This window comes from Coffea eugenioides, chromosome 8, assembly GCF_003713205.1.
Source record: "Coffea eugenioides isolate CCC68of chromosome 8, Ceug_1.0, whole genome shotgun sequence".
NCBI lineage: Eukaryota > Viridiplantae > Streptophyta > Magnoliopsida > Gentianales > Rubiaceae > Coffea > Coffea eugenioides.
Genome location: NC_040042.1, coordinates 44,295,679 through 44,318,356, shown reverse-complemented (window position 1 = coordinate 44,318,356; position 22,678 = coordinate 44,295,679). Strand labels below are relative to the sequence as shown.

The 22,678-nt window shown below is 36.2% G+C and overlaps 2 protein-coding genes across 3 annotated transcripts; both read left to right on the top strand.

The window, feature by feature from the left end:
- Positions 1 to 1,444: 1,444 nt before the first annotated feature.
- LOC113779621 (zinc finger A20 and AN1 domain-containing stress-associated protein 1-like) lies at positions 1,445 to 2,500 on the top strand. The gene has a single exon (XM_027325271.1). The coding sequence runs from the start codon at positions 1,577 to 1,579 to the stop codon at positions 2,075 to 2,077; it is 501 nt and encodes a 166-aa protein (XP_027181072.1). The 5' UTR covers positions 1,445 to 1,576; the 3' UTR covers positions 2,078 to 2,500.
- An 8,042-nt stretch (positions 2,501 to 10,542) lies between these two features.
- Positions 10,543 to 21,347, top strand: LOC113781755 (kinesin-like protein KIN-UB). Of its 2 annotated transcripts, XM_027327748.1 has the most exons (18): positions 10,543 to 10,851; positions 11,362 to 11,462; positions 11,606 to 11,728; positions 12,174 to 12,359; positions 12,542 to 12,763; positions 12,888 to 13,044; positions 13,954 to 14,103; positions 15,446 to 15,534; positions 15,719 to 15,922; positions 16,536 to 16,652; positions 16,738 to 16,869; positions 18,045 to 18,177; positions 18,254 to 18,346; positions 18,988 to 19,113; positions 19,238 to 19,363; positions 19,888 to 20,031; positions 20,717 to 20,845; positions 20,922 to 21,347. In XM_027327748.1, the coding sequence occupies exons 1-18, from the start codon at positions 10,617 to 10,619 to the stop codon at positions 21,083 to 21,085; spliced, it is 2,631 nt and encodes an 876-aa protein (XP_027183549.1). In that variant the 5' UTR covers positions 10,543 to 10,616; the 3' UTR covers positions 21,086 to 21,347. The 2 variants fall into 2 exon arrangements, with proteins under 2 accessions (XP_027183549.1, XP_027183550.1); XM_027327749.1 differs by lacking the exon at positions 12,542 to 12,763.
- The last annotated feature ends 1,331 nt before the right edge of the window (positions 21,348 to 22,678 follow it).

The following is a 22,678-nucleotide window of genomic DNA, read 5'->3' as shown; positions in this document are numbered from 1 at the left end:
TTTGGGTTTGGGTGCGTACAGTTCCGGAATATGGCAGAAGCATGCCTTTTGTCTTTTGGATTGTACCAGAAACAGAAACGCTGCTTTTACCGGGTTCTCGTCGAATTCGGCGTGCGCGTGTATCTCTTTGTAAAGACAGTTTTATCCCCCAAACTCCCACTTCAAAAGTCCCATCTAATTGAAGGATTAATTTTTTTAATACACTAATAATGTAATGATTTTTTAACACTAGGAGATTTAAATGTATTTCACAAGTACATAATTTAAAATTTAAATTTAAATTCATGTTATATAGTATAATCTAAATTTATCAGTGTAAAAAATTATACATTAAGAGTGTATAAAAAAGTTATCCTCAATTAAAACCCATAAGCAATTTTTTTTTTTTTTTTACAGATACAGCTGCAAAGATTGATACACATGTGAAGGATAAATAAAAAATAACCATGGCTATGAACAAAGATAGAATAGACCTCTTCTCCATTGATTAAAATCAATTGTCCTTTAAAAAAAGGTTGATTGAAATCAACTGATGCTAAGGCTTTGTTTGGATTGCATTTTTCTAAACTTTTTGTAGGAAAATTACTGTAACGATTTGATATATGTGAGATAAAAAGGTGATTCAAAAATGTGTCTACAAAAAACATAGCAATTTTTCTTTGAAAAATAACAATCCAAACACACCCTCAGTTTTTTCAAATCAACAATGCTCTCATTGAAATTTGACTTTTATTTTCATATCATTTAATTGGAAAAAAGAATTTATTGTTAAAAACAACTAGTAAAGAACTTTCATGGATAATTTTAATTTTTAAAACTTCCAAAACAAGAACATGTATTCCTAGAACTTTTAAAGAATTTTGAGAGTCAACCATTAAGAAACTCAATGTTTGACATTAGTTAGATGCAAAAACAACCTCTCTAAAGGGAGCAAAAACAATATGATGGATCAATAATCCAAAAATAGACATATTTTGATAAAACATGAAAATACAATTTTTTGTGATAAAAACATGAACTCTAGCTTCAAAGTACTCCTAATGCTAGTCATGAATGTGTAGAAACAAAGTAAAATTCATCGTCATCCAAAATCAAAATGGAAAACGTTCTAAAATCACCTTTTCTCAATCAAATTTGAGAATAAACTACCGAATCTTAAATGGAACAAAAAAAAGCTCTAAAGACGAAAGGAGAAGGTTAATTTTGTCTTTCAAAGGCACCGAGTGGAGAAAACCATCGTCCTTATCAAGTGAAACCTCTCCTATTTCTATGCTGTTTCCTCCACTAATTAAACGTGTTAACGAAGTTGGATTTTGCAGTTCTTTCCCAGGACTACCCCCTCGTTATTATACCCCTATCTCCGGCTCCAATGTGGACTCGGTCTGAGGGTAGTCTCGTCAATTCACCAAATCCACCGTCATTAAATAGGCTTTTTGACCACCAAACCTCTATTTATTCATAGTTTAACTTCCCCACGAAACAGAAGAAGCCTTAACCTGAAAGCACTCTTTCTTCCTTGTTTTCTGAAAAATTTCGTCCAAAAAATCCGAAGAAGAAAATCCTTGACTATCTGAAGATGGGTTCTGAAGGAAACAAGATGAACGACGGCACGAGCTACCAGCCATCGGAGCCGACCTTGTGCGCGAACGGCTGCGGATTTTTCGGCTCGCCGGCGATGATGAATCTCTGCTCAAAGTGCTACAACGATTTCCAGATGGAAGAACAACAGAAGGCAGCTGCTAAGGTTGCCTTGGAGAAGCTCGTGACGTCTCAGAAAAAGGCCGATGATGCTTTTCATGTGGGTTCTCCAGAGTCTTACGGTACGGCCTCGGAGCAAGTTGAGAGGCAGGAGGAAGCGGCTTCGGCGCCGGCGGCGGTTGTGAAGAGTAATAGGTGCTTTTGTTGCAATAAAAAAGTAGGGGTGATGGGGTTCACCTGCAGATGTGGTAGTACCTTCTGTGGGCTCCACAGGTACCCAGAAAAGCACGATTGTACCTTCGATTTCAAGGGCCAGGGCCGGGATGCCATAGCCAAGGCAAACCCGGTGGTGAAGGGTGATAAAATCCAGCGGTTTTAGTTTGGATGGGTTTAGGCCTGAGTCCGGATCCGGAACCGATCAGGGTCGGAGTCGGGCCGTCGTGTGTTTCTAAATGGGTTTCTTAGCTTGGTTAGGTTAGGTGGGTTGTGGTTGGAAGAAGTAATTATTGGTGATACTGTGTAGGGTTGAGGACACGTTGGATGGGGCGGGTTTAATTGGATTCGATAATAATGTAGAAAAGAAAAATGCATTATTATTATTATTACTGTTATTGTTGTTGCTGGTTAAGTTTGGTGGATGCTTTCTTTGCTGGCGCATTGTTTTATTGGTGGTGGTTCAGTCATCCGGACCTTTTTAGGTTCACCCCTCCTAATGGGGAATAAATTAGAATATACTACATTTGTCGTTTTGGAAAAGCCAAAAAAAAGAAGTCACTGAACGATTAATATGGTGGTATATATTTTTCCTTTCCAAGGACGAACTAATTACTAGTGTATCAATTGCCATGGTGGACGAGGAACTAAAGCCTCGTTTGGATTGTCGGTTTCGTCGAAAAATTACGTCGTTTTTCGTTATCATATTTTTCTATTACTTTTTTTCCTCACATACATCAAATCGCTACAGTAATTTTTCTATGAAAAATCACGGAAAATGCAATCCAAACACAACCTAAATGTGTGTTTTAGGTGCAGGGCCCTAAAAGTAACAATATGGTTGCTCATGTATTAGCCAAGAATGCGTTATCAATTCCTGATTCTTGTATTTGGATTTGATTCTCCGCTAATTTTTTGGGTGTTCTCTTGATCAAATTTGCGTCTTTGTCCGGGATGATACAATATTAAAATTTCTGACCCTTTTCGTGGATGGGTAAAATTCTGGTTTTGTGAACTAATCCGACCACTAAGCTGCTGGAAAAGGTTTAACGCAAATTCTCAATGTTGTAGCATATGGTTCGTGATTTGCATTGTATCCTCCCGCCTGCTAATCCATATTTTACCCAAATCAAACAATTATCTAATGAAATTGTACACTCACTGTTGGAACTTGGAGAAGTCATTGTGACTATTCAATCTCAATCAATCTTATTCAGCCTACTACTCGTCGGCTTCATACAAAAATTTCCTCCGTTTGGCGGCCTTGCATTGATGAAATGCTATTCTTGATTGGATAATGATGTCGGGGAAGTAAATATCTTAGCAACAAAGCAATTGGACGATTACATATGGATTGACTTGATTTCTTGAAATGCCTATGCATGGATTAGCTCATTCATCACCTTTCTCCAAGTCTACACTATTGCTTTTCTTTAAACGATGACACAAATGTTGCTTGTTTGTATTTCCATTTTTCTTTAAAAAATTTTTGCGTTTTCAGTGAATAAAATTTTCAATAATATTTTTTACTCGTACATCAAGCTGCCCTGAAATATGGTATTTCAAACGTAACTTGTTATAATATTCATCTTTTCTTTCTCTCCTGAGTGCTGTCGTTGAATTTATTATTGCCTTTAAAATTCAATTTGTGATTAACTTTCTCTCTTTCTGTGAAGCGAAGGTACACGTATAAACTATCAGTAATAAATGATCGGGTAAGATACGAATTCTTTATCTCGAATTTTTATGGTAAAAAAAGAAAAAATGATTCCTAAGAGGAGAGGGGTAGAGTGGGATTCGAGAAGCGGGATGGAAGGGAAGTGGATCCTGAAGTTGCAGTAACTTCGATTGCGTAACCAATGCTCCACTTCACAGCTTTGATCCAAATTGTCATTAGCCTTGTGAGAAAATATTTGGTGTATATTTTGACGGAAGATTCGATGTTTAATTGCTGTTACATGTTAGCATAGGAGTGACAGCGTGACACCATGGACCTCACATTTGCCTCCAAAAAAAAAAAAAAAAAAATTGGAGATTCGATGGGCCTCACGGCCTAAATCATGAGAACTTCTCCTTAACTTTCCTCCATATCCTTTTAAAGATATTCACGAGAGATGTAATAAGAATAGTATACGATGAAAAATTTTAATTTAACAAAATGGACATGCGGGGCAAAGGGTTTTTGGATTTTCCATTTAGCTTTTTCTCTTTTGTTTTCTTTTCTTCGTCTTCTTCAATGAGGTCCAATTTTTAAAATTAGTAGAACAGAGTTAATAGTTTTGATCACATTAGAGTGACCTAGCAAACAGTGCAATTCTACATTTTAACATCATCTGCTGTCTGCCTGCTGCGGAGGGGAAACTTTTACAGCGAAGGCATCCTATATTCTTAAATTTGTAGTGTACAAAGGTTTTCTAGTATTATTTTGTTTGGTAGGATTAGGAACGTGTTTCGGTTGTCTAATACATTAGGCTTTACTAGCTTCGTTTTTAATCTTGCATCAAATAATCCTTGGGTATTCCACAAAATAGCTGCCTTTTTTTTTTTTTTGTTACTGGCAAGATTGCGTCCAAATTGAGAATCCTTAAAAGCAAGCAAGCAAGAGATCGCTTGTTTTGTTGATTACTCCAGTCGAAACACGTCCCAAGCCTTCTTCCTTGAAGTCGAAGGAAAGCCAAGCATATCGAGGAACTAGGTTCAAGGTAAGAAAACAAAAGGATACCATTTTGTTCAACTATATTCAGGATACCAAACAATTAACTGGCGAAAATGAGAAAATTTCACTGTGCTTTTTGGGGCAAATTATTGCATAAACTTGAGATGCTATTCTTTTGCAACTTCTAAACAGCTTTACTTTACTGCCTATCATTTCCACGTTCGGCAAGTTGTAGAATAGATAGGATAGAACCCTCTTTCTTGAGTGCGGGTAGTATCATAAAAATAACACCTTTAGAATTCCACTTTGACCATAAAAATTGATGTTACAACTTACAATTATCTCAAAATCCTAAAAAGTTTTCTTTAGTGGCTTGGACCAAGTATACATTCTAACGAAAAAAAACAGGAAAATTTGTTCAAAACGCCTCACATCTCGTGCAATGAATTTTTTCATCATTTACTTGTAAAATATTAATTTTATGTCCCTTACAAATTCAAATTAGCAAAATTTGATCTCAACTTAATTTTGCGACCACTTTTTAGCATGATATCATCACATGACTCACATGCAGTCATTTTTTATATACAAAAAAAGGTCAAATCTCACTTTATAATGGAAAAAAAATAAATATGAATTAGGTTAGACATCACTTTTTTAGGAGAAAAGTAAATATAGTTCAAAATCAAATCCTACTTTTTTAAGGGACAAAAAATACATATGGATTGGATCATTTGTTTAACTATAAATGGTTTTGTTCCTAAAAAATGACCATGTGCAGGTCATGTGATAGATTCAAGATAAGAAGTAGTTGAAAACTTAGGTTGGAACTAAATTTTATCGACTTAATTTTGTAACGGATGTAAAATTATTATTTTAAAAATAAAGGATGAAAAAATTCATTTGATGAAACGTGAAAAATGCTTTGAACAATTTTCATGAAAAAATAAATTTCACTTAAGATGTGTGCAGTATTTATGCAATCAAAAGAACTGCATGTGTCTCGAGTCGATGACACTAATGCGCGCAGCTGTCTCGTTATAATGGCAACTTTGATGTCAATCCAAAAAGAAAGGTTCTATTGTATTGTGAATGTGTTGCACCAAAATAGAGAAGAAAGAAAAAAGATGCCATGAATGTGGGATTGCGTTGGTAGCAATTGGAGTTGCATGAGGCACTCAACTTCCAACTATAGGACCACAGTCTTGTGAACTTTTAAACTTTACAACTGAAGTGTCCCAGTCAATTCTGAGTGATGAAGATGCAAAATAAATCAAAGCTCCATTAAAGCTTGAAGCCTGCAGCTGGTGGATCCTCATCTTCTTCCTTTTCCAAGCTACAACCCCCCCCCCCCCCTTTTTTTTGTTCTTTTAAACAGCCTATAGCCTAGTTGAGAGCAATTATATCTTTAGCTGATGTGAAGTCCCCGTCGGTAGGTACTGTGAACCAAGGGTTTCAACCTTTTCAGCTCAAAAAAGACGAAAGAATGATTCACAAATGCGCACTCACGGCCTAGTTGATTTCACATAAACAAACTAGATTCCAACCTTGCAGTTTTAGGGTGGGAATTGTGAAAAAATTGGGGCTTATCCAACCATAACTTTCGAGTGAGTGAATGATCTTTTTTGAGGGTATTTCGATTTTGTGAATCTATAAGTGATGTTCAGCTTTTAGTAGCTTTTAAAGAATTGTAATGTGATGGCAGCAATTTTCATTTCTTTATGACTTTTAACGTTTCCAATATTCAATTTGACAGACTGGGTTGGACATATTCTACATTCCTTGTCTAAATAATCTTCAATACAGAATTGTCCTCAAACTTCTGACTTTTAATTTGATCGTCAAAACAAAAAAAAAAAAATAGTTTCTACCTATAGAAGTTTTTAACAATATCACTTAGCACCTCAAAATTTCTAGAAATTTCACTAGCTGCCCTCGTTCCATATCTTGTAAAATGTTATATCCCCTATGACCAAAAGTAAGCTTAAAATATTTAAGTCGATAGATCATACTCTCATTCCAAATTGCCCTTTTTGTTTCTTTTATTTCTTGTTAATTTCTTACCAAATGCTAGATTAGGGGGTTGTAGGAGTAGTGCAACAAACATAGTAGCAGCATCCACCCAGAAAATTAATGTACAATTGCAACAATTACTTATATATGGTGCTGGAATTGAATGTAAATAGGGTAGGGGTGAGAAACATTAAAGCATCGAGGAGTAGATTTTGAAAGTACAAAATTAAGAATATGAAAGCGCAAGTATAAACTCTTCAAGTTTGAGAGTGGATTTGACCATACAATTCACTAACATCTTTCAATGTAAAAATTTGTAGCTCTAATTGCAAGGCCATAATAAAAAATTTGGAGAGTAAAGAATTTTTTTTTTCAGGGTGAAAGAAAAATCCCAAATAGAATTTACTTTTGTCATGAAAAATGCATTTTTTTAGTGATATTAATGAAATAAAATTGATGAGATCATCAATAATCTAAAGTAATGTAGGTTATTTAGTGTCAAAAAGCTACACCTTCAAAAATATAAGCCCCTAAATTGGTGTAGAACTTTTCGTGGCATTTTCAGTAATAATAGGGCATAACATTTTTGAACATGGAAAAAAAAAAAGACAAAAAGAGAACGAGCAAGTAAGACTTATGGAGAGAAAATTTTTTTCTTAAAATATACCTAGAGCACTAGGATTAGAAGTTTTAAATGGTGCCTTGTTACTTTGAGATTGGGTCTTATCTTGATGACAAGGGAGATAAAATTTTAAATGTTTTTTATCTTAGAAGTTTTAAATGTTTTTTAGAAGTTTAAGGGTGTTAAATGAATAGGTTTATAAAATTATTCCAAAAATTTTTTTAAAAAAAGAATTAACGAACCCTTTTGTTTGTATTCCTCCGTAAATCTCTTTCACATAAACGAATGTTGCATGTAACGCATAAATCTATTCAGTTTTGAACATGTATAATATATAGTTTCTCTACAGAAAATAGTCTTGTCTGTCGTTCAGTTAAAAGTCCTTTAAACATCTCCAAAAATCTGATCAACACATAAACCTATTGGCATGAGACTTAATGTAAAACCATAAATTAAGTATAATTTGCTTAATATTGTTGGGTTGGTAAGACAGGCCCTCAAACTATGTCATTACATATGCTAATCCATCGCAGGGACATGCTAGCTTTCTTGCACTTTCATCTGCCTTTGAATTGGGTTCATCGCAAATTTGGTTAATCCCACCAACCTGCAGGTTTTATAATCACTTTGCTTCAAATCGCATTTATCTGCTAGCACTTTATGTCACTCTCGTTACATGTCGGCTTTAACAATCTGTAAATGAACTTCACTTTCGCTCATTGTTATGCTTTCTTGCCTTCACTTCATGTGATGCCCAAATTTCTCCTGTGCAGTATCACCTAATAATCTCTTGTACTGGCAACTTTCTTATGGCTGATACAGTACGTACTATTCGCCACATGCAGCCAAACATATCCTACCATTAGGTTCAACCCTAGAAAAGTAGAGCAATTCAGACGTGAAATGATAGGGAAATGTCCAGAAGTTTGCATATTTAACAAAGCAAAATTACTTGAAAGTGGCATCTACAACTTTTTTCACTCCATTAAAGAGCAAATTTCCTGGAGCAACAACATTTGTCGATATGTTAAAAAAGCCTTACGTCCATCCAAACGGCCGAGAAAAGTAACTATATACTGTACTAAAGGGGATCAAAGACGACGAAGAAGAAAACCTGCAACTTTGAGAAAAGGTACATTGGAGGGACAAAGTAGGTATATATGGAGGGTCTCAACTTATGGCCTCCAAATTCAGTGTATTTGGTTTTACTTTATGTCAGGCACCCAATGTGATAATAATCAAGAAGTTCATCAAGGAGGAAAAACGTTTACTAGGGAGTACTATTTTGGATGCCTGATGTGGACCAAGATTCATTAAAGGCATACACTTTCTTAGACGGGGGGCATCTTGGGGGTCCTCCCTCGACTGAAACATTGCTTCATCAATCATGTTCATAATTCAAAGCCGGATAAAATGAAAATTGGTGAGGATGTTCTTTCCTATGTTGTCTCCTGGGGTTCAAATCAATAATTTGCAGAAGCACCAATAAGACAGACAGATGAACATTGTTGGCGAATCATGAGTTTCGAATGGTGATGGTGCAGCAGAAATTAGGAAAAGAGGAACCCCATCAATTATTCGACTGGCCCTCGAATTTGCTTTACAGTGCCGCTGACTTGAAAACAGTTTATTATTATTATGACATTGTACAGTTTTATAATCCTAGGACTGCTAATTTCAAACGGTTTGCGAGGTAAATACTCAGTTTGGCGCCTTGAATTAAACTTCCGACATCTCCATTTTTCTTTTAAAAAAAAAATTGAGCTGATTTCTCTATTTTGTTATTAGAGTATAGGCCCTCTTTTTCACCTTTTAACTCACTTTCTGCAAAAGCCCGTCTCACTAGTGTTTCACTTTCTTTAATTATAATCTTCTTTTTTTTTTTTTTGGTTTTGACAATTTCAAATTCATGCTGCAAAACTCAAGCAATGATTTCAGTACCTTTTTCTTTTGGTTTGTGAAATTTCAAATTCAATTTCTATGAATTGAGATACCCTTAATAATTTGGATGCTTGTACTTAGATTCTTTTGAGGGCTGCTGAATTGAAGAACCATTACATCTCAATCTAGGTTTGTCAAAATGGCTGAAATACAAGCACCCAAAACCAGTTGGTATTTACCGTTTGTGTTATTACATAAACTCGAGATGTTGTATTTTCTTTTGAGGATCACACTTTAAGGTTAAATTTCATTGTTAGATGATAGCACAAGAATTTTAACTTTAATATTATAATAATTTCAATCATCTAAAATGTAATTCACTGCATCATTAGATTAATGATGATGTTTCAACTACTTATTGAATGTAAATTGAGAGAATGGTTCTCTAAAACCATAAAATTTCCTAACATTTCGCTATACACACTTTCATCTTCTTTTTTCTTTTTCTTTTTTTTTGAATTTCTAAACAATATACATACTTTCACTCGAGGGGTTACCATAATCCTCGAAGTTTGTAAGGAGCAACTTTGCATCTCAAGTGTGTAGTTCATCCACCGTTTTTGAGGTGTCAAATGCCTTCCAAATTTGGGATGGATCAACAACTAATACAACGTGCTAAATTATGTATGAAACTTATGTGGGGGATGAGTGTGGTACCCAAACATTTGGATACATCGCAATCAAATACTCAAACTATTTTTCTCGAGTTTGATTAATGTGTGCCTAATTGTACACTTATTAACTGAGGTTTCAGAATTCAATCTTTTGATAAGAGTAGTATTAATTTGAAAACGTGATTGAATGTATGATTGTAATATATATGAGTCTATGCATCCATATAATAAGTTTGATATAAATTAGGCAGATTAATAAGTACCCACTGAGTATTCGTTAAAAAAAATTCTTATTTCCTCCTACTCGCATGCCTAACTTCTAATTACTAATTAGTTACATGACACAATCTATATTTAAAATTCACAAGTTTTTTTTTTCCAGGTCTGGAAGCTGATCTCCCTAGGTTGGATAGAGTTTTACCCCAAAAATACCCAATAATAATAGCACGTGAGGGTTAAATCTGGGACCTTACTGTCACTGCAGACGATCAGTCTCAGCCAAGCTACCGGCGGGGCTAAAATTCACAAGTTAATGGGAAAAAAAGGTTCAAATATACAAGACCGTTATATGCATTAAATTTAAAACGGAAAGAAATTGGAGGGCCATTCCCGTAGATTTTACCCAAAAAATTTAAAGTGCAAAACAAGCAAGAATAGTCCTTGACCCACCACCTCTCCTCCAGAGTCGGCCCACGACCCCACCCTTGACTCTCCCCTCACTCCCTCACTACTTCTCAAACAACTTTTCTTCTCCAGTCCTTTCTCCCATAACTGCATTTCTTGAATGCGCCAGAGAAGAGAAGAGAAAAGAAAAAAGCTGAAATTCTCAGAAGCAAATGTGTGAAAGCGAAGTAGAATAATGGCGAGCAGCAATTCTCACCGAAACGGCGGCGTCGGATACACTAGCAGCATAACTAGTAATGGCACGAAGGTGATAACGGATAGGCAACAGCAACAACAACTGTTCTCCTCACTCAATTCTATCAATCCCAAGTCTTCCACGACTTCTTCTTTGAAGCCGAAGTCGAGCTTGCGCCGAAGCAGCACCGGCTCAATTGCCGGTTCGGCCACCGCTAAGGACGAGTCTCGGGGAGGTCAGTTTCTGTAGCTGTAGGCAGCTCTATTCTTAATTTGCTTCTTATTCCGTTCTTTTTTTTAATTTTTTTAATTCATTTTGTTTTAATTAACGTTTGATCGCAGCCTAATTGTTGTAGTTTGAACTGAAAATGTTGAATGCGCGTTACTAGTATTGATTAATTCAGCGCAGTTATGGACGTCGTATTCATGTACTCTGTTCACTTCCTCGGAAAAATTTAGGAACTTTTCCTGTGAAATGATTAGCCTTGCTGCATAATCTGACGCGGTGCAACTACGGTATATTTGGTATTACTATTGAATTGGGCTTACAGTTGAACTGATCTACTAATGGTCTTGGATTAATTAGTTTGCTGCGCATATCTTGTTTAGCGAATCACTAGCGAGTGCTTTTTCATTCTGTTAAGAATTTGAAAACTATGTTTGTATAAATCTTGGGGAAAGGGAGAAATTTTTAGAATGAAGTGAGAGTAAGTGAAGGATTTTATTGTCATAATTCTTGCATACAGTTCGTGGGCGAGTTCGAGTTGCTGTAAGATTACGGCCTCGGAATGCGGAGGAGGCTGTTGCTGATGCTGATATGCCCGACTGTGTGGAATTGCAGCCAGAGGTAGATACTGAATACTTACTGACTTAACGTAAAGTGTTATGTTTTCTTTAAGCATGTTCTGGTTGTTGTTGCTCTGTTGAGGTAGTGTAAGTAAGAACCTTAAGGAATTCATTTTTTGGAAACGTGTTTTGCTTCTCTGTCAGCTCAAAAGACTGAAGCTTAGGCGCAACAACTGGGATTCAGATACTTTTGAGTTTGATGAAGTGCTCACTGAATTTGCATCACAAAAGCGTGTCTATGAGGTCGTGGCCAAGCCTGTTGTTGAGGTAATTTCTGATGCTTCGCAATGGCCTGGAGTCTTTACAGCACAACTTCTTTTACATTGCATGTCTTCATGATTTTCGTGGGTTATTTTGTAAATCAATCTTCTGTTTGTCAAACTTGAGTTTTTTCTTGCATGTTCAGATTTCATAGATGCATTTTCATGACTTTGCATACCCTTGTTCATCTACCAGTGTATTGAACTCAATTAGAAATTCAAATTCATTTGTTTACGTTGTATGAGTTGTGTTTTACTTTAAAAGCTCATTATGGGTTTTTGAAAGTTAACTTCATCATTTATACAGTATTATCACTATTTGATAATCCTGTTCCATATGCCTATAGGTTTCACTTTAATCTGACACTGAAACTAAGATTGAACCAGATCTGTTCCTTATTTTGTATGATTTTAATCTGCTCTGATAAGCTTGTGAGCACTACTTTATGCAGGGTGTTCTGGACGGTTACAATGGCACAGTCATGGCTTATGGGCAGACTGGTACTGGGAAAACTTACACGCTTGCACGGCTGGGAGAAGAAGATAAGTCAGCTCGTGGAATAATGGTGCGTGCTTTGGAGGATATTTTGGCAGAGATATCTCCGGAGACTGATTCAGTCTCTATCTCCTATTTGCAGGTCATCTAACCTTCTGTAGTTGTGATACTAAAAACAGATAAAGAAACTTATTATACTGGTCTGGCACCACTGTTTTGTGTTATGCATCTTTAAATGTCACCTGTTTCAGTCCTGTAAAGGTTTCAAAAACTGTTTCTGACTTTAGATCTGTATGATGCTTATTTTCTTTAAAAAATGCGCAGCTTTATATGGAAACTATTCAGGATCTTCTCCAGCCAACTAATGATAGGATATCAATTATTGACGATCCAAAAACTGGAGATGTTTCACTGCCTGGGGCAACTCTAGTAGAGATTAAGGATCAGAAAACTTTTGTGGATCTATTAAGCTTAGGAGAGGCTCATCGATTTGCTGCTAACACAAAATTGAATACTGAATCTTCACGTAGTCATGCCATTCTGATGGTATGCACAAGACTGTTGCACTATATTTTGATGATCTTGCAGAAAACACTAAATAGGTTTGTTAATGCTCCAAAGAATCTCATATCTGCTGCTAAATGCTAAAATAGTTTTGGCATCCTTGCAGGTAAATGTAAAGAGGTCTATCAAGGGTAAGGATTCTGCTCTTTCAGTTGAAAATGGGAATGCTTCTCATGCAGCTAAAATCTTAAAACCTCCCATTGTGCGTAGAGGAAAGCTAGTCATTGTAGATCTTGCTGGTTCTGAGCGCATTGATAAGTCAGGTAATGTACGTCAGACAGAGAGCTTAGGTGAAAAAAGCTGTTGCTTTACTCATCTTCTTTAATGCAGAAAAATTAGTTGTCACTTGTGATTTTCATTCTGCTCATATAACTGTATTGTTGTTTACAACTTCTGAAGCTGAAATTGTCTATTCCCCTGGAAAACAAAATTCTTTAGGTTTCTTTCTGGTGTTTTTCATTTGTCCTTTTTTTTGAAGTGTCGTTTTTAAGCGTCTTAATGAAAAGAAATGGCATACATTAAGGAAAAGTTTCATGGACACTGAATCTCTAAAGGTTGGCATGTTTATGTATTACCTCCTCCAAACAACTTTGTTTGCCACAAAATCCAGTCCAGATAAGATGCTAAATGACCCAGTCCAGATAAGATAATAAATGAATATCAGTTTGCGAAGAACAATATATGCAAGGAAGTGTGTAGCTGTATTATGAATTTTTCATTTAAACTGGGATATAACAAAAAGTGTTTCTATAGTATGTTTGAAATGTTTCACAAATCCCATCGTAACGGCCATAGGGTTGTATGGCAGGTATTCTCTTTTCATGCTTTCCTGTAGCTTTGCTTCCAGAAATTCTGCTCTTCTAATCATAGGAAACCATCCAGCCTGTCCCCTCTTTCTATCATTTACTCATAAATTGAGTTAGGCTTATACTTCTTACATGTGTATGGCTGTACTTTTCTCTCCCTTGCATGACAAGTAATGAAATTCTGATCAATGATCTTTGTGTGCTTCCTCTCTAGGATATTATTCAATTATATAGTTTCTAAAACTCCTTTTTGCTTAGTTTGAGAGGAGCTTGAGGACAGCAAAAAGAATCAGAGTATTTAGTGTTTGACCATTTTTTAGCCTACCTTTCTGGCAAGTTAAATTTTATCTGCGTGCTGTCTTGCAGGAAGTGAGGGTCATACATTAGAGGAAGCGAAGTCTATCAACCTTTCTTTGAGTGCTCTAGGGAAGTGTATTAATGCACTCGCAGAGAACAGTCCTCATGTTCCAGTCCGGGATTCAAAACTTACAAGGTTGCTTCGAGATTCATTTGGAGGTAAAATATAATATACATTTCTCTACGTTCAACATGTATTCTTTAAAAGAAGAAATTTAGATCTTTGATATAAGGAATCTTAGACAACAAGAAGCATGTACAAGATTAGAATTAGACTTTGGGAAGGCATGACTGGTAAGAGAGAAAATGTATGGTAGCGAGATCTCTTAATTAACTCTGGCTTTTACTACAGTTAAGGTTAATGGGTAAAATGGCCGGATCTAGCCATAAGGCCACAGAGGAAAACAATTTGAGGCTACATAATATCTGCCTTTGGATAGTGTAGAATTGCAGTATAGGTGATTATAAATCCTTAGGTTATTGTAATTTTTTTCAAAACTAAGTCTGAGCTGTGGCTTGAGTAAACAGTCAGGTTTACTGTGTCAAATGGTTAGGCTCCTGGTGGTTGGAATTTTCATTGAGAATTCTGGATTTTGGTTGAACAATCAGGGAGTGTAAAACTATGATAACTTCTTGAGACTAATTATTAGACATGCAATAAGGCCTACAAAGTTTCATTTTGCATATGATACACGTATTGTGTTGATAATTGAATGAATCTGTCCAAGCAGCTTACTTTCAAGATCCGAAGGATCCTTCTTGCAAATCTTTGACATATAATTTAAATCATTGAACTAGTTTAGCAACTTTACAAAAGCAGCTATTAAGAGTTATATGTGTTTTGGGTAAGTAGTTTGTCTTATGTTTTCTCTCTAAGCCTCCCACAACTATCTCCATGCCCCAACTTTGGTTCAGCAGTCTATAGATGTATTCAATTAAAAGAGAAGCAATGGGACCTCAAATATCACAAACCCTAGTCAACAGCATTGTGTAATCTTTTCTCTCCACCAAGTTATGGGAAGGATTTGTCGATTGATATAAGGCATGCTAATCCACAAGGTTTTTATGTGGTACATTGCATGTGATCACCTGCAACAAAAAAGAGGCTCCAAGGGTTGATGCCACTTAGACCATGAGAATGAGTCTGATTTTGAAGCTTAGATGAATTTCGGCTTTACTGCAATGATATCATTAAATTGGGTGCTGGTATACTGCAAGCAACCATACCTACAACAAACTGCTTTTCATTCACAATTAAATACCCCAAATTACTAGCGGAATCTTCATATGGTTCTCTATGCTTTCAGCGACATTGATTTGTTACTGAAAGATGTGTAGTCCCATGTAGATTTTTCTAAAATTGCCTTAAAGTGGGTGTCCCTTCAACAATTAATTGATGCATGTATTCCTAATGTTCTATCATTGACCAGCTCGGCGGTAATCTTTTAAATTCAATTCAAGTTTAGAAGATATGCTGAATGACAATGTTGGATTGTTGTAGGCACAGCAAGAACATCATTAATTGTTACAATCGGGCCATCCCCACAGCATAGGGGAGAGACAGCAAGTACTATAATGTTTGGACAAAGGGTAATTTTATCGTGGCCATCTCCTTTGAGAATGTAACAGTTATTTCTACTTCTATTCTTAGACCTTAATGCAGTCTTTTAGGAACCCTTTAAATTCAAATATTCGTATGTTGCATACTGCAAATAGGTATATCAGTAAACCCTGGATGTTCTTGACAATACTGACGGTTTCTGTATGTTTGCAGGCTATGAAGGTGGAGAATATGTTGAAAATTAAAGAAGAATTTGATTACAAAAGTTTGTCCAGGAGGCTTGACATTCAGTTGGACAAACTAATTGCTGAAAATGAGAGACAACAAAAAACTTTTCAGGACGAAATTCAAAGAATAGCATCTGAAGCACAAAAGCGTATTGCTGAGGTTGAGAGCAATTATGCTGGTGCACTGGAGGTAAATACCTGTATGTGTGTTGAAGAATGTATCAGATATTCCAAAAGGAGACAGAATGTAGATGTATAACATAAATTATGTCATAAGAATGCAAATGCTTGACAAATGATTTGAGATACTTCGTGCAGATGCACATCTAATAAATCGCTAATTGCTTGGGTTTTGCCCGATTTATGTTCGAGTATGGTGGGCTAGCTAAAAATCCAGCTTCTAATGCATCAATAAATCATGATGTTATGCAAAATTTTTAGTTCCTTGTAAAAGTGTAAAATTTTGCAAATTAGGGGTGGTCTTGATCCACAATATTTTGTATGGGGGCTTCATCTTGCTTTCACAAAAATATAGTTGATGTATTACAGTATGATAGTTAGACTAGCTAAACTCTTTAATAGGAAAGTTTCTGGTATCTCACCTAGATGTATTCTGTTGTTGGGATCATGTCCTCTCCAATTTGAATAGTCACTTGATCAAAATTTGCTTTCTTGTGCATCCTAAACTCCATCCGAACACAATATATTTGTCACTTATGCCCTCTTTTTTGTTACACAAGTTATAGTTGAATCATCAAGACATAACTTGGTATTAATTTTGCATATTGTCCCCCGTCCTACAGTCAACAGAAATTAATGAGTTTAAGAAGTTGCTCCAAAATGAAACTCTACTACGAAGAGCTGCAGAAGAAGAAATAAGTAGTCTAAGAAATGAAGTAGCACAGTGGAAAAGGTTGGAGGTATGATTCATACCAATAAATACTAAAATTTTGAGATTCCAGATGAAGTTTCTGTCTGGTGATGCTTATAAATTTTGTTCTTCAGGCAGCAAAAAGTTCTGAGATCTTAAAGCTTCGCAAGTTGCTGGAAGATGAATCACAGGAAAAAGCAAAACTTGAAGAAGAAATTGCAGCATTACAAAGTCAGCTATTGCAATTAAGTTTTGAAGCTGATGAGGTACAGTAATCTTAATTTCTAGTCCACTTTTAATAGTCAGAACTGCCCTTTACATTCTCATATGGTTACAGCCCTTGGTTTTACATCTATAATTGTATTTGGCGATTTAAGATTGAATATATACATATTATATATATTGGTGGGTGAGGCACAACCTTTGTGTGCATATTTTCAGGAAATAAAATAAAAAAGATATAGGATAGGAAATTCATCGGAAAAAGAAAGAGTTCTGATGTTGAAGGGCTAGTAAGTGCAAGTAATTTGTGGGCTTGGCATCAAAGTGGAGATCACATATGTTAGTGGGTGAGTGGAAATTGGAGATAAGCAGAGGACATCTTGGATTGAATTGGAATAACATGTTAATATTAACAATGGCCGGAGGTGTGTATATAGGTATATTTGGTCAAAGTAAACTAGAAGAGATATAGAGGTCATGTGTTAGTGGCTGGAGTTGTCTTAGTTATTATTTGTAGTGATGGATTAGTGTCGTGTTAGAGGCAGTCTATTAGCTGGTGTATGAGTATGGGTTAGTGGTATTTTTTATAAGCATAAGAACCGTACTACTTTGATCATGTAGCATAGGATCATGATTCTGTAGGATCTTTACACACACACACACACCTCCCCTTAAGCACTTAAGGTTGCTTAGGGGGCGTTTCCTGTAACGGCACATACGTTCATTCATATATTTATAATGTATTTGTACACACATACTTATATATAGATAGATGCATGTATATACATCATATTTTTTTGGTCTCCTGCCCTTGGGGGTGGGGAAGGGGGATTTGTTGGGGTATGATATGAATAATTCCACTTTATGGTCATTGTAAGAAGAGATTAGATGAGCTTCACCATTGATTGAGAAAATGTTCATTTGGCAATGGGAAAATTTTCCTCATCAAAATGCTTAATGGAAGAAGTGGATTGCAATTGCATTACTTCAGAGAGAACTGTATTCAAAATTTACTGATTAGCTAGGAGTTGGCTAAGTCATTTGTTTAGGTGAAATTTTACATTTATCACTCAATTATGGAAGTTAAGAAAGTTTTTGGCATCTGTCACCTCTTTTAATGTGAAGTTTCTGTTGTCATGCGTTAGTCTTACTCAGTATGTCTTTACAAGAATACTGGGTGATGATCTTGTTACATATCCATGTTTCTATGTATCTGCAGACTAGACGAAATCTTGACAAAGGAGAAATGGCAAAATTATCTGGTGATTTAGATTCTCTATTACCTCAATCTAATCATCAATCATCTAGAGACTTTGGTGATGGAGCCTCCATGGCAAAACTCTTTGAACAAGGTGGTTAATAGTGTCCATTCTGCAACTTTTCTCTCTATTTCTGTCTCCTCTGCTGATAAACACAATCCAATTACAGTGGGATTGCAGAAGATATTGTCATTACTTGAAGCAGATGATGCTGATGTGCGAATTCATGCAGTAAAAGTTGTCGCTAATCTTGCAGCTGAAGGTAAATAATCCTTTTTCATGTTCTTTGACTATCTTCTTTTCATGAAAGTAATGTATTTATTGCAATCCTAAATAGGCAATCAACTTCTTTTTATTGGTTTTCTTCCTTTTAAGTTGTAACTGCTATTATTTGGAGATGTTTGATTATGTTGTACGGATTGTAGTAGTTGTTGCCATGTTTATCAGCTAATAATACTACCTTAATCTGGTTTTGTTAACTTGGGAAACCTGTTAATTGGGACTCTTCCATCCAATTCCTTCTCGTGCATGTTAATCTCCTTCAGATCCACTAATTTCACCCATTTCAAACAAAATTCAAGCAAGATTCCAACAAATTCACTCCCAGGCATCCAGTGAATAGCATCCAAGTGCAGGAATTTTTTTTTTTTTTTTAATTGATACATTCCATGACCATTGCATTGCTACGGCTGTATTTTTAACATGAGTTGATCAAAGAACTTGGAGCACTCTATAGCTGATAAAGGAATTTAGAGCACTCCATAGCTGTGGCAATAACACGAGTAATTCTTGTTTATATTGTAAAGATAAACCTATTACTTCAGAAGTACCATAGTCATTAAAAGCAGTTTTGATTTACTTATATTGATTGCAAGAGATTTATACATCTTGTCAAATTTACAGAGTCAAATCAGGAAAGAATTGTTGAAGCAGGTGGTCTTACATCCCTTTTGATGCTTCTTAGAAGCTCTGATGATGAAACCATTCAACGGGTTGCAGCTGGTGCAATTGCTAACCTTGCAATGAGTGGTAATCCTTTGTTACCTTGCCAACTAGACTATATAACAACTTGAAAAGGTTATTGTACAGATTTTTATGCTATCATTTACCCCAACAAGAAATCACCAGATAACAATTGAATTCTCATAAGCAGAAACCAACCAGGAGCTTATTGTATCTCAAGGGGGCTTAGAACTGTTGTCAACTACAGCTGCTAATGCCAACGATCCGCAGACCCTTCGCATGGTTGCTGGAGCCATTGCAAATCTTTGTGGCAATGGTAGTCTCTGTTCTTGAAATAGTAGCAGTTTCGAACTTATTTGTTATTTGTTGCATTATTATCAGGCCGTTGCTTCAAAACGCTCAGGCAATGAAATTGTTGGAAAAAAGGATTATCACAGATATTATAAATCTGTGCTGGTTCTTTATAGTCCTTAATTTTATCAAATATCCAATGAAGCATTGACATCCTTATATGACTCAAACAATGCACTGGCTGCATTGGGTTGAGAGAGAGAATGACCTTAATCCTGAAACTTTTAATCTCTGATTTATCTGTATCTTCTGCATGTGTGGTCTTGTTATTTGTGTTTTTGTTGAAGAGATTGTGCCACATCCTTAATCTATGCTGGGTTTCTAATAGGCATGCTCTGGGTCGACCATAACTTTTGTACCCATTGTGTAATTGAGAAGCTTATCTTCCCAATGAGTATACGGATGTTTATAAACATGCTAAGCATTTGGTTTTCTGAATGTGTGATTCCACCTCACTGTTATTAAATTTACAATACTCTAATTTCACAGATAAGTTACAAATGAAGCTAAGAGGCGAAGGCGGCATTAAAGCATTGCTAGGAATGGTGAGATGCAGGCATCCTGATGTTCTAGCTCAAGTTGCCCGTGGGATTGCGAATTTTGCAAAATGCGAGTCTAGAGCATTCACTCAAGGTGACTTGTATGCAATCTCTCCCCCCTCCCCCCTCTCTCTCACAAACACACACACAGATATATCATGTTGGTTATTTGGTTTTTAGAGTTGTTTTCTGCCTGGAATTTAAGTCTTAGTATCAAGTTACGACCATATTGTTTGAACGAAAGCAATTTGGTTTACATGCCTTATTTGCTCTATGTAGAATGCATGATTCACATCCTTGTCCCTAGTGTGTAGGTCCCTGAGCGGGAATGTCACTTTGGAAAGTGAGCCTATGGCATCTAATTTGTCCAAAAGAAATGAGAAATTTTGTTTCTTTGCAGAACACTTATTTTGAATCTCTATTGGTTAACTATGAAAGTGTTCCTTTTGTTCTTTTACTGACCCATACAGATTTCAAAGAAATGTCATGAATTAACTTGTGGACTGGAAATATTTTTCTGAAACATCTCAAAAGGAAAAGGAATTGAAAAACTTTGTGGTTTTTTAAGTGAGCTGTGCAAGGCAAATCTAATTACCTAGATTTCAACAATTTGCAATCATAATGCAGTGGAAAAGCTGGTAGTTGCTGACCGAAAATAATCTCTTTGCGCTGAATTTCTTCAATTTGCAATAAGACTATCAACATCTGGATAAATAGATCATTTTGGCTCGAGGTACTTCAAGCTCTCCGTCTTATTTGTCATTTTCATATTCTTTCAGGAACAAAGATGGGAAGGTCTCTCCTAATTGAAGATGGTGCCCTTCCATGGATTGTACAGAATGCCAATAATGAAGCCTCACCAATCAGGCGACATATTGAGCTAGCACTTTGCCACTTAGCACAGCATGGTAAGTTCACACTCACATCTCCAACCTTGATTCCTACTGTTTGGGCTGCTCTAAAATGTTTGAATTGGTATAACAGAAGTAAATGCAAAGGATATGATTACTGCAAGAGCGCTGTGGGAGCTTGTTCGAATCTCACGGGATTGTTCACGAGATGACATAAGGAACCTTGCATACAAAACACTTACTCACAGCCCAGCTTTCCAAGCGGAACTGAGGCGTCTACGGATAGATTATGGTTAAAGAAATTGGTTATAACATACCAGCTCTTGGGTTGCAGAGACAATTATAAACACAAGGTGGCTGCCCATAAGAAAAATGGGCAGGATCCCCCCTGGAGGTAGCAACTGTCTGAAAGTCTTTATCATTATTTGGACTGCGGGAAGGCTGATTTGTGGCATTTATTGTGTCTGATCCGACGACCGGTATTTGCAGGTCATTGGCTTATCATGTAAATTTGCTTAAAGTTAGATAGAAGTTGCCTAGTTAAGATGGTCTTCTCACATGAACTTTCTGCTTTTTGTATAGTTTGGTGTGTATATGTAGGGCTGTCAACGGGTCGGGTCCGGGCCGGAATTCATTATTCCGGACCCGGACCCGAATTACTATGCCGGATCCGGATCCGACCCGTTTATCCGACGGGTCTTTTATTCTATGTTCCGGATCCGGATCCGGCGGGTCCCGGATCCGGATCCGGGTCTACCCGAACAAATTTACCAAAATTTATAATTTTTAATAAAAATGAGAAAAAAATATATTTGTAAACTAATTTCTAACTAATGCAAAGAAAAAACCAAATAAGAAAAGAAATCAAATTAAATTTATTAAAATACATCACCCTAATCAAATTATATTGATAAATATATATTTTTTAAATTATTAATTCATTTATATCCGGATCCGGGTCTAATACGGGTCGGAATACTATATTCCGTATCCGACCCGTTTTTGTTTGACAAAACGGATCCGGATCCGGATCCGGGAAACGGAATTAAATCCCTACCCATACCCGCAATAATTTCACGGATCCGGTCCGGATCCGGGTCTAGACCCGACCCGTTGACAGGCCTATGTATATGGAATGAAGCTGAGTATTTACTGTGTTCACAAAATTAACGACAGGAGTCTAGATGTACAATGTACCGGTAACAAGCTATTAACCTCGTATTCTAGGATTCATGCAGTTGTTAAAATGAGCACGTGGCCTGGACATGTTTAGGAATATTTTTTCAGTCCCATATATTTAACTGAGTTCCCAAGCAGAGATTAGCAGAAATCGCAGAGGCATACCTCAAGTTTGTAATAATTGGTGCCTCTCCGCTGCTGCCCTTTTTACCAAACGAAACAAAACAAAAAAAAATCAGCTTTTGAATATCCAAGTCCGTACACGGCTCAAGAAGATGGTTTATCCTGGAAATTCGTCATATCGTTTCCGCGAATCTTGGGCTAACCACTATTAATAGTTCAGAACTGACCAAATTGGGATGCTTTCGACCGTTTGCCAGTCGGCCGCTAGGCTGTCTACAGCTATTGCATTAGAATCTTTTTTTTTTTTTTTAAACTTCAACTAGTTTCTGTTTGAATTGTTATTTTCTGGAGGTTGTATGGAAAAAATATACCATAACGATTTGTTGTATGTGAGATAAAAGACGATTAAAAAATACGATCCTGAAAAACGTAAAAACTTTTTTGTAGAAAACTACAATCCAAACACTAAGATTAGTCGAATAATTTTCTGCAAAAAAATTAAACCGGAAATAAGTACAAATGGTCTACTTGTTGGCGTACAGCTAAATTCTCCAAGTTCATTAAAAAAAATAGAAAAATTAAAGAGGT